This window comes from Phyllostomus discolor, chromosome 7 (assembly GCF_004126475.2).
Source record: "Phyllostomus discolor isolate MPI-MPIP mPhyDis1 chromosome 7, mPhyDis1.pri.v3, whole genome shotgun sequence".
Taxonomy (NCBI): domain Eukaryota; kingdom Metazoa; phylum Chordata; class Mammalia; order Chiroptera; family Phyllostomidae; genus Phyllostomus; species Phyllostomus discolor.
The window spans coordinates 11,452,998-11,465,646 of NC_040909.2; the positions used below are offsets into that span (position 1 = coordinate 11,452,998).

At 48.3% G+C, this 12,649-nt stretch overlaps 1 protein-coding gene across 1 annotated transcript in view; it reads right to left on the reverse strand.

Moving 5' to 3' along the window:
* Positions 1-8,879: 8,879 nt before the first annotated feature.
* ITGA9 (integrin subunit alpha 9) overlaps positions 8,880-12,649 on the reverse strand; it is a 308,765-nt gene continuing 304,995 nt past the window's right edge. Inside the window, exon 28 of the mRNA XM_028518757.2 lies at positions 8,880-12,465. Within this exon, the coding sequence (XP_028374558.1) occupies positions 12,367-12,465 (99 nt within the window). The 3' untranslated portion in view covers positions 8,880-12,366. The remainder of the gene's footprint in view (positions 12,466-12,649) is intronic.

Genomic DNA, 12,649 nt, shown 5'->3' on the forward strand with positions numbered 1-12,649 from the left:
TCCTTACTCCCCCCTGCCCCAGCAATCACCACACTGAAAATTTTTGTTTTTTAATGACAGTTTACATTCCATGCTGTTCTGTTTCAGTTTCAGGGGTACAGCCTCATGGTTAGACAATCACCCATTTTACAGAGTGGTTCCCCTGATATTCCAGCACCCACCTGGCACCGTACACAGCTATCACAACATTACTGACTATATTCCGTATGCTGCACTTTTACTTCCCCACGGCTGCTTTGGAACTACCCCACTGGCCCTGTTTTACAACACACTTGGGGACACCCACAACCCTGGAATTTCTACCCAAACAGCTCTGAACCCACTTCTAAGGTCAGCATGCATTTCATCACTGGGTCCGTTTCTTCAGGACTGACCTCATCCCGGGGGAGGGATGGCCTGTTTGCAGGGTGAAGGTGGGACGGTGAGGATGCAGCTGGACTGCACGGGTAGAGGACAGTCCACATGCCAGGGCACGGGCCTCACAGGTCTGGGGGAGGAGGGAGGCAGGCTGTGCACTTGGACCCTGGGCTGGGTCATGCTCCAGGGCAGAATTTCAGGGACTCGGATTATTTTTAATGCAACGCGGTCTTCCAGTCTTACGTTTCTTTGCCGTTTCCTGGTCTGGATTAGATGACGTGGAGAAACTGCCCACAGCCCAGAATCTGGGCCTCCCCTGTTCTCGTGCTCTGCAAATGTCAGACGTGGGCCTGCCCCGGTCTGGTGGGCTGTGAGGGGCGGCGGTGTGTCTGGGAGAGTGAAAGACCGCCCCACTCCGGCCTCCCTGCTGCGGAGAGTCTGATGCAGCGGGAGGCACGTCGAGCACGGCCGTGGGACTCCGTCTTCACCAGTGCTCACGACCTCTCCGTGGGTCAGAAATCAACGAGGGCAGCCTCCGGCTGGGAAACCAGGCTCATGGAGGTGAAGAGGCTTGCTCAGTTCCACGGCTGGGGTGCAGAGCTGAGACGGCACCGGATGTCTTCACGTCTGGGGCTCCTTTCTGTCCGGGAAGCAGCGGCTCGAGATTCCAGTTCAAATCATCGGCTGGGATTACTTCCAGGTCTTGCCTCTGAGTTCCCGCCGTTGTTGCACCACTGTGTGTAAAGTAGGCGGCTCAGAAAATGACTGTAACTGGGTTTATTTGAAAGGATGGCAATGGCAGAAATCTAGATAAACACTGGGATAAACACAGTGATTACTAAAACCTCCTTGGTCTCAGTTCAGACGTGTTTGTGGGGGGTGAGTAGGAGGTGACCTGGGGCTGAGATGGGCACTTTTTCTGTGCTCTGGTTTTGAGGCCTGAGACCCACAATCTATTAGATCTGTGCTCTGGTTTTGAGGCCTGAGACCCACAATCTATTAGATCTGTGCTCTGGTTTTGAGGCCCGAGACCCACAATCTATTAGGTCTGTGCTCGGTAGGCCCTTCTGTCCTCAGGAAGCTACACTCATAACTCTAGGTTGCTCGTCTGTTGGCCTGTTCCTAAAGAGAAATGAGGATGGGGAGAGAAATGGCAAGAGAGGAGTAAGACACAGCCCCGAATTGATGTTGTAACCACCCTGACTCTCTTTGGCATATGCTGTTCTCTCTGTCCCCCACTCTTCATTCACCTGGAGTCATCTCTCCGCCTCCCAAGGTCTGCTCCTCAGGCAGCTTCCTCCCCTGGGATCGGTGCTCCTGGGCCGTGCTCCCTTTGGCTTTTGGACTTACTAATTGGGAAAGAGCAGCTGCAGGGTGAGAAGGGAGAGGAGGGAAACATGCCCCTGGATCAGTCTGCAAACTGATTTAACACATCCTGTCTCTGGCCAGTTGGGCTGCACCCTCAGATGAGACCCTCCATATACTGCGTGGGACCCCTGAAGGGAGGCCCTGCTGCTCACCTGGTGTCCCCTTCCTATGTAGAATACCTGGACGCGCCAAGAACATCTCCCTGTCCAATGTTGAAACACCTGCTTCTCCCTTCATAAATGAATTCAACTTTAAAATGCCTTTGCCCCCTTTGTTTGTGCAAAGAGATTTTCTCCTACAGTGGGGCTCTGAAAGATTGTTAGATGCCCCCCTAGTGCTGTGCATGGCTGAGATCAGAAACCAGGAGGCCAGATGGCTTGCACCTTCACCAGAGGCAGCTAAGGAAATGCGGGGCCTCTGTGGGGAAGACAGTCCCAACCTCCACCGCTTTTCTTCCTCTCTGAGGACCGGGGCTGCGTTCGGATGTAACCTGCTTTATTATCAAGTCGGGCATCCATATCAGGGCTGGCTCTGCAGCTTCCTTGTTGGTGCTAAGCTGGTTTAGGAGTTCCAGACGCGGCGCCGGTAGGGGTTGTCAGCAGCGACACCTTGCTCAAAATCAAGAAACTGGGTCTCAACCGGGCCATGCAAGCTGGCAGCCCAGGGGTGAAATCCAGCCCACGGGCCCATGCTGGTGGCAAACATGGGTGGTTGTTGTCCCTGTGGTTGGCTTTTAAAAGTGTTTGTGTGTCCAGGGCAGGCTCACAATGTTTTTTTTTTTTTTAAATTATAGACTTATAGAAACGATGCAAGAATAAAGAATTCCCATGTACCCTTCAACTACAGTTCCTAGTACAATTTTGTGAAACGGCTTTGTATCTGCTTGTTCACTCCTGCATCGCTAGGGCCTAAGGAGAGGGTTTGGGGCATTGTTGGCATTTGGTAATATTTGGTCAATGAATGAGTATTTATAGACAGGAAGTGAGAAGTGATCAAAATGTTTCTGTCTCCAGGAAACCACTGAAAACACATCAAGATGAACCAGCACATCATGAGTGGGAGTAAGTTGGTACAACCCTCCCAGAAGACAATCTGACCATCTTTGTCAAAAATCACAAATGCATAGACCCACTGTCCTCCCAGTTTTACTCCTAAAAACTTGTGCTAGAGAATGCCCACATGCAGGCAAAATGATGAAGTGCAGGGTTACCTATTGTGGTACTAATCAAAGACTGGAAAGCAATCAAATCTCCTTCAGAAGGGGGGCTGATTATATAAATCATGGTTCATCCATACACATCAGAACAATGCAAGACACAGTAGTAAGACAAGGGTGCCTTCTATGAACAGAGAGGGAAAAACAATTGCAGAATGGAGAATACAGCAGGCTACCTTTGTAAGAAGAAGAAACAAAGATCCTTATTTATATTTGTTTGTAACTTCATAAAGACAATCTGAATGGACTCCTAAAAAGCAAGTAACGGTGGTGAGTTGGTGGTAGAGGAAGTACGGTGAAGAAACTGGGCTGAAGAAATTTCCCTCTCTGTCTCTCGCTGTCTCTTTTCATGACTCTGAGGAGCAGGTTTTAAACCAAATGCTTATATATGCATATATAATATAGAAATACATACATGTGTAGATACACACATGTGAAAAAACCCTGTTAAACCAAAGAGACAGTAGAGGAAGCTGCCGGACCCTGAAGACCACAGCTATCCAGCCAGGACTCTCTGTATAGACAACCCTGGGGCGGGGACTCTGGGTCACTCACGGGAATTGCATCCACTCTTGCTAGATAATGATGAATTGTGAGCGGTAATTCTATTTGGACAGGAAAGGCAATGAAATATGTTTCCATCCTTGCTGTCTTGCGCGCAGATAATCCCAGAGGGGACTTTACAAATTGACAGCCAATAAACCACTTTGCCCAGCGGGGAAACGGGGGAAGTTCCAGGGCGGAATGATAACACGCACTGCATGGAGGCTTCACGATAAAAAAAGAAGTGAAATGTTCCAGCCAAGGAAATTGGGAATTTTGCAGAGAAAGAATTTTGGGGGTAATTATTGTTCTAGGCTGACAGAAAGCAAGATCTTTTAAAGGATTAAAAAGCAAATTCAGAAAATATTCAGAGAATAACACAGATCTTATATGTCACACAGGGTCTGGCATATGGCATATGATCAATGTGAAATGAATTTTTAAAAAGAAAATGTATTAAGTTGAGTGCTGCTTCTCAAATAAAGTAAATGGATGAGTCGGTATGTGTCACAGCACTTATCAAACTCTTAAACTGGGGAGCCCAAAGAATAATTAGAACTAATACTATGGTAGATAATATTTTGGATGGATGTATGACTCAGTACTTTTTGGTTGATCATTTTTTTTTCCAGAAATTGCCACTGTTTCCTTGGCGTTACTAGCTTGCTTAAAAAAAAAACAAAAACAAAAAACAACAACTTCAACAGCAAGCCATCCCATTTTACATCCTTGCAGATAGCTGTCTAATAACAAATGTTCCCATTTCCGGCAGGCAAAATGCTGGTGTTTGCATTCGGTCTGCCATGGCTCCAGGTCCTATATTCAAAGGAGAACAATATTAATTTTCAGAAAACTTTAAATAAACCACCTGTGTAAAGAAACTTAAGTACCCCTGGCTGGCATAGCTCAGTGGATTGAGCGTGGGCTGGGAGCCAAAGTGTCGCAGGTTCGATTCCCAGTCAGGGCACATGCCTGGGTTGCAGGCCATGGCCCCCAGCAACCGCACATTGATGTCTCTGTCTGTCTGTCTGTCTGTCTCTCTCTTCCCTCTCTAAAAATAAATAAATAAAATCTTTAAAAAAAGATCACTTCATATACTATAAAAAAAAGAGACTTAAGTACAATGAAAAGCATTTTCAACTCGGGCTCAGAGCATACACTGAAGCATTCACACAGACACACGCGAACACAGCCATGGAAAATAATCTACACTAAAAAGCCCAAAATATAAACAGCTGAGAATTAAAAGTATAGCCCTGTTTTCTTTATCAGACGTACTTAAAATGAACATTTTCCTAGTAACAGCAATGACATTGCAGGGAACATGTGGCCAAGGGAGACTTACTGACTTAACAGCATTTCGCCCGTGGTCACACGGCGGGAAGAGCGACTCTCCTTGACAGTGACACAGTTCGGGAAAGCTGAGCGAATGGCCCCCTCTCACTATGCTCCGTTCCATGCTTCATCATGATTTTCGGTCCTTCCACAATTCTGCAACTTGCAATGAATGCCCCATGAAAACACTGCTTTGATAAACTATGGTGGAGGTAGTTCTTGTTCTTTTTTTAAAGATTTTATTTATTTATTTTTAGAGAGGGAAGGGAGGGAGAAAGAGAGAGAGAGAGAAACATCAATGTGCGGTTGCTGGGGGCCGTGGCCTGCAAACCAGGCATGTGCCTTGACTGGGAATTGAACCTCTGATGCTTTGGTTCTCAGCCTGTGCTCAATCCATTGAGCTACACCAGCCAGGGCTCTTGTTCTTTTAAAAGAGGCTTTTTTTTTTCTTTTCCCACCATTCCCACTGATTGCAGAACTTAATTTCTTGATTATTGTTGCCTCTCAGCATGACTTCACTGATGTTTTAGGAAGTTAAATGTTCTGTTCCCATAAATAGCCAAAAGATACTCACACTTTTAAAGCAGCTGTAAGGAGGTACGCTGCCCGGCATGTCCTGACCACCAGGGCACAGCCAGCAGCTGATTATTTGATTCCTTCCTGAGTGATTCTGACTCCCCATGACCCGCCGGCGGCTTCTCGCCTTGGGCCTTCCCCTCCAGCATCCGGGCTGGCCGTGTGCATACCGTTCCGGCCGCCTGCTGGCGGAGTCCCTGGCTCTGCTGGCCGTGCCTCACCTCAGCCCCGTGCCCCTTGACTCCTGCACTCTGGCCGCTGCTGGGCTTTTCTCGGTTTCTTGAACAATCTAGGCTCCTGCCCACCCTGAGGTTTGGCACAGGCTGTTCTCTCTGCCTGGAATGCTTTCCCCTCCTTTTTCATCTACTTATTTCTTCTTCTCAAGCTTCTGTTCCTTAGGCAAGCCTTCCCTGACCTCCCAGGACAGGCAACGTTCTGTATGATTTCTCGACCTCGTAACACTCTCTGTAGGAGGATCTGCATGGTTATATGTATAGTTATTGTCAGTAACCCTCGTTACACTGCCTTGTGGCAGTTTGCTGAGACAGGGGGTGTGACCCTGGAAAGCCCCGTGTAGGGCCTTGGGCAGATGCATCCCACGCCCAAACTCACAACAAACTTAAGGGCTGATTTAGGACGCTTCACAGCAAGAGCTGGGACTACCAGTAGTTTCTTCAGCAACCATGAAAGCTGGAGGCGGGGGTGGCTGGAGGCCAGATGCATCTGTTTCTATTTGTTGTTCAATGTTTGTTTCCCCTGAAATGAGTAACTGTCTTTTCCCCCTTTTACATGGTTTTCTGATCAATTCGTCCCCAAACTTGACTTGGGCTGTATGTATCTCCTGCCCTTGTGCCCTGACACATTAGGTGCTTTTCAGCATTGACCTGTCGACCCAGCAGCATCTCCCAGGGCCTTCCGACCTGCTCCGTGTGGCTGGGCCCCGCTCAGTGCCCACCGCACAGCTGAGCCGGGCCCTGGTCCTTCCTGACCCTGCGGCCTTTCCCGATGGCTAAAGCCTTCTCTTCTACGGTTTGACAGTGTGATTGACCCCCAAGAGGGTCACACTTTTCCTGTAAATCTGAAGGTATTGAGGAGGGGGGAGTCGTATAGAAAACAGGCTTCTCCATCACGGCGATTACATTGTCATTTGTGGGTCTTGAGCAGGGCAGCAACGGCCTCATTAGACAGAAGCAGAAGAGGCTCGTGGCACCTCCCACACGTCCCCACTGCAATTCTTGGGTCCCACGTGTTTTCTCGTGTGTGCCTCTTCAACGCCCTGCATTTCACACCAGGATCCGATAATCCGAACGTAATGGATTTTACAATTTGACAACCCACAGGATTTCAGGCCTGACTTTTGGCAACCTCGGCCCTGCGGCTGCATGAACTGGAAATTCTTTTGGCCTCATCATCAAGTCCCTTGTTCCCCGATCAAGACTTTAGAATTTGGGCTGCTTGTTCTTTTTCAGGAAGTTGTCCAGGGTGGTAGAAGGAACTGGCGGGCTCCACAGTCCTTCCTCCTGCCTTCCCTAGCACTGAAATCTCTCCCCAAACCTTGCCTTCGTTCTGGGAGGCCCACGCTGTGAGACCCTGCGTCGGGCTGCTGGAACGTCGCCCCCAACCCCTCACGGCTCCTCACTGCCTTCAGGCTTCACTGGATGGGATAACAAGCCCAGATCCTATCTCGGGAGGGTCTGTTGCTTGCAGTCACTCCCCAGGCCGGCGTAGATCAGATAGGAGTCTCAGTCGCAACAAACCAGAACACACTTTGGCTAGCTGAAGCCCAAAATAAATAGAGAGACCTAGAGAATGAGGCTTGGCTGTTCCACAGCCAGGAACGGGATCATGAAAGCTCCCTTTTAGGATTTTTTTCAATTATAGAAGCCTCCTGTCAGATAAAGTATAAAGTGGTCTAGATGAGACTTTGAGGCAAAGCGGAGACTTGGCAGCAGGCTTGGGTCAGTGCAGAGCCGGTGACACCTTGTTATACCCACTCTAGTGGGACGTGTGCGTTGAGTGAATGAACACGACCTCAGAGACTCAGGGCTTTGCTGATGGACAGCTGCCAGTCAGGTTGATGGTGTAGACAGGAATCTAAGTAAGCACTTAGATTAATTTTATTACTAAGCACAGTAACCTGGTGAATAGACAGACTTCCAGGAGTACAAGTAATCTGGTGGACTGAAAAACTCCTGATTGGATAGAGGAAGACTTCACTAACTGGTGATTTTTCTTCCTCTTAATTTTGTGTCTTTCAATTCTTCTGAGTTTGCCAGGGCCTTTTCTGGCTTAGGGAAACAGGTTGAGCAAGCTTAGAGACATGCATTTAATTAGCACCAGTAATGGTGGCGGGTTTTGTTAAGCCAGGAAGCATCTGGGATTGAAATGCTTGGAATTACTTGCTGGCCCGCTGGCCCCTGTGTCAGGCTCCCCCGTGCTTTCTGCTGCAAACAAATCTCTTCCTTTCTAGACTTACAGTTTGGAATCTTTCTCCGCTTAGTCATTCCTGCTCTCCCAGATGTCTCTTTATTTAAAAAATACTTTGCATATGCTTCATTGTCACAAAAGAAATACACGCTCCCTGGTACAATTCAGGCTAGGAAAAACAAAACTAAACAAACAGCAAGGCAAAAACATGGCCAATTCCATCTACTAAAGACAAGCCTTTTTTAACCCTGTGGTGTGTATCTTTTCACACCCCCTCTCTACAGTGTGATGTGGATGTATATGAATTTTAACCATAGGGGAGTACCATAAATTTTAATAGGATCAGTAGTAGTTAATGAAATAGAAAGCAAAACCCAGAAGACTCGACTGGTACAACCAAAGGCTTATTCTTGAAGAAGAGCAATAAAAGAGGTGGTTCTTCGTTGGTCTCATCTAGGAAAAAAGGAGAAAAACACAGAAGTGAACAGCATTTGAGATAACAGCAGGGACGTAAGGAAAGAGATGCCAGAGATGGAGACGAGAATTCTGAGAGAACACAATATTTGTAAATGTGACCCAATGAAAATGTGACCCAAAAAGGGGAATGCATAGTGACCGCCTGATGGACGTGTGTGAAAGCGGCCTACGAGCACTGAGAGAGTGTAGTCTACTTAATTTACCTTCAGATCGAGGTCTCAGGTGTGGCCCTGAGTAGGTAGGCGGGACACAGAGCAGGTGATGGCCATGAGTGGAGGCCAAAGATCAGGAACAGGTCAGCCACGATTAGCGATTACATGGACCTGCACATTCCCGTCTTCAACACCTTCTAGCAGGGGTGTCCAACCTTTCGGCAGCTCTGGGCCACACTGGAAGAAGAAGAGTTGTCTTGGGCCACATAGTAAATATGGTGACAGGTAATCACATTGCGACAGGTAATCACAAAAAAATCTCATCGTGTTCTAAGTAAATTCATGATTTTGTGTTGCATTTCTAGCCATCCTGAGCCATGAGCAGCCCATAGGCTGTTAGCAAAGAAATCTCAGACCAAACTCCCGAATCATTTGCAGCCATTTTTTTATTCCAAATGCATTTTTGTAAACTTGCATTCTCCAAACAGTGCAAGTGAATTAGAAGTGACTGCATAGATTTTTTAAAACACGTGACTCCGTGAGGAGGAACATTCCTCCCGCCAAAACTCCTCCGTGGAAATGTACGTGAATGTATCAGTCAAGTTCCAGAAGTGAAGTTAGCGTGGGCGCCTGCCATGCAAGTAATCACTCTTAAAGCTTTGAAACTCACTCTGCTGGTCACACCATGCACATTAGAAAAAGAAAACCAAAACCTTAACAAACTCGGAAATCTAGATCGTTGTGCTGTAAAGCATTGCACCTCGTGGGAGGTTTGTTCATTATTCCCCCAATGTGCTGAAAATCAGAAGGACATGGACGGACGGCGACCCTGTACGTTAGAGCATTTCCAAAAGGACACTCGCTGTCTGCCTTTCGTGTGCTAAAGGGCCACTTCACTCAAGTTATAATCCTTCACAGTGCCTGTACATTTGGGGCAGTTTGAATCAGGTTATGTAGGTTTCATTAGATGTATGTTTCATATGTATCCTGTGCATAACTGCGTTCACCTGGGCATAATGCCTTACCAAAAAAAGAAAAAGTAGAATAACCTTGTAAAACATTACTCTGCCAGGGATGAACAGGTAGTGTACACCGCATGCATCACTTGGAGGATCCACTATGCTTCGTATTGAAAACGGGCCCCAAACGTTCCCAGGAGGCCTGTAAGTTTTGCTTCTAACCTCTTTGCTTTTGGCTCAAGGATTAGGCTCCCCATGGCTTGCTTGGTGCAGGACTTTCTATTGGATTTTCTACATTTACTAGACTCCGGAATACTCCTGCTGATGTTGATGGAGTTCTCCTGAAGGACTGACTGGGAGAGCCTCAGGGGCCTCAGGGGTAAGTGGTTCCAGGTGTGTGCCTGTCTGCCATCACAAAGCCAGGGGGCCCACTCACTTCTTCTAGTGCCTCCTGGCTCCTAAACTTCATCATTTCTTCTTTGTGACAGGTTTGGTGGTCAATCTGGGGATATTCCGAACTCTTGAGTCCCAGGTAAACTGAGCACAAGCAAATCATTTTGGAAAGCAGGGAGGGGCGTGCTACCCTTGTGCTGGACTTCTCTCTCTAGCACCGCTGTGCGGAGCGGTTACCTCCCCCGTCCCTGCAGCCCCACCTGCTCCTCGGCATGCTCGGACAAGCGGAGGCACCATCCTTCACAAACAGGTTCCTGGAATGGCTGCCAGTATTTGCTCCTGCCAGTGCCAAGCATGATTTTCTTAGAACTGCCTTGTGAAGTTGTAGTGATCTCCTGGGAGTGTAACTACTTGTGTGGGTCTACTATCCCGAAGCAAATGGATCTGGCTCTGACATTGTCCCCAGGAGCACCCCACCCCTTGGAATGAGGCTTGACCCTCTGGCTGGCCGAACTATGAGCCTGCGAGTCGCCCTTCCACACTGTCACAGATGTGTCTGAGCTCCTTCCAAGAGGCTGGTTAGTGGCTGTAAAAGCATTTGGCCAAACTGCTGGTGGAGTTGGCCCCCGACTACCACCTGAGAATTTTAAGTGATTTATTAAAGGACAACATGACACGATGAACAAAAGCCCATCAAAGGAACGTTGCAAATGGGGCTTCATTTAAAAAATCCAATCTGTCCTCTGCTTGTTGAAGTTCCATTTGAATGTACCTGGGGTAGGCACAGGCTCGAGTAAGTCAGGAAGGACTCTTTGTCAGACCCTGCTCTGAGCCACATGTTTCCCCCTTATCAGATGGTTATTCAGCAGTGGTAACAGCAGCCATAGCTGCTAACAGGTATTGAGTGTTCACTGTGGGGCCAGGTGCAGTGCTGAGCATGCAACAGCCATCCTCTCATTGCCCTTTTAGAAAGTCACAATGCACTCAAAACTGGTCAGCACTGTGCATTGCTAACAAACACTGTCAGATACAATGCTTGGATATCGAAGGCCATCACTGAGCAGTCAACCATGCAGGGGGCAGAGGAAGAGGTTGTGGCTATGCCCAGATCCCCGTGCATCATTTCTGTATGCCTCCCAAGGTGGGGGGTGCACCTGCGGCTCTCCTTGAACAGACGTACCCTGCACTATTGGGCCATTTTGCCAGTAGGAACTGAGACTGTAAAATTTACATGTCTCCAGGGTGCAAGAATGTGAAGGCTCAGCTCCCTTGCCTCAGGCTGGGACCACTCTGAGATGCATCCCACTCTCCAGAGCTCCCCTGCAGGGTCAGGCTGAAGCTACTCTCCAAGGATCCTTCCCTGACAATGGCACCCTACCCTGGCTTCCTCCCCTCCCCTGTCCTGCTTCCCTCACTCCCACACTGCTGCCCCCTGGGAACACTTCCTTAATAAGTTACTTGCATGCAGATCCTTGCCTTGGGGTCTGCTTCTTGGGAACCCTACCAAAGGCACTATTTTAAAAAGTAAGAACAGGTTGAGAGGTCACCTCTGGGAAGGAATCTACAATTACCATTAGCTGGGACAGCAGAAGTGATGGGGAAACGGAGACCTTTAAACTCAAATGACCATGCACAGGCAACACATACGACATTCAGACACAAGTCTTTGCTCGGTGGTCACTGATTAGTCCTTGTGGTGTGTCGACTCTGATGCATGACGCCCAGGATGAGATGCCATTCTGAGGTTTACCAGATGACCGAATGGCGTCGCTCCAAGCCTTCTTCTACTAACCCAGTTGGAAGGAGGGCGAGATGTCTGCCGTGTGGAGGTGATGCAGAGAGCAGACTTGTTGCTGGGAACCAGGCTTTCCATCCACATTCCTGTTGGGAATCTTCCAGTGACAGGTACATGTGAAAAAAGCCAGTTCTTTAGCATGTGACTTGCACCTTGACTCCAGGCCATGAGGATGGGCAGTGCCGGAGGGGGCCTGCCACAGCCACAGCTCACACGCAGCACTGCAAGTTCGGAGGGTTCGTGGCGTGCGGTTCCCTCAGATTATTGTATCTGCAAGTCCATTTGAACAGCGAGTCCCACAGAACAATGCGATTTTTATCCTTTCAAATGTATATGCATGTACATGTGTTCCCAGGCCAGATATCAGTGCTTGAGTGAACTATATAACTATTTAATAGAAATAATAAAACATTGATACAAATATAAAGACATAATCAGTATAAAAGGCTTATATTTATAAAAATACTTTTAGGTAACAGTTTTCCCCTGAGGGTCGACCACGCACGTTGCATCCATAAATATTGCTCGGCTCCGCAGCTCGCTTTCCCAAGTTCAGAGTTCATCTTTCAAAGGAAGTGGTGGGCTCCAGTCATGTGACCTGGCCAAGGTTGGCTGCCTCAGGTTGGCACCCAGGCTTGACAGAATGACGAGAACAGCATCAGTGGGGCCTCCGAAAAATCTGGAGAAGAATCTTTCTTCCAAATATGGAAGATACAAAGACCATGGGCGACAGGCGAAGTGGCTGGGTCACGTGACTGGCGTGGCAGGTCACTGGTTTTTCTGGACCCAGTCCCAACTGTCTTCGTTCTCTTTCCGGTTCTTCTCAGCCTCAATGATTTCTTTGTACCTTCGGCGGAAGAAGCCCATCTGAAAGGCAGACAGAGGAGGGGCCGGGTTAGAAATGCTGAGGGATCAGCTGTTTGCGCTGCAAGGCAGCCTGGCTGAGGCGGCGGCCTGGCCTATACTCACGGGTCCCGGAGGGCCTGGAAAACTCCGCAGGTTCGCTGCATTAGAAAGGGCGTAGTTTGGAGCCGCTGTTCAAAGGGCACGG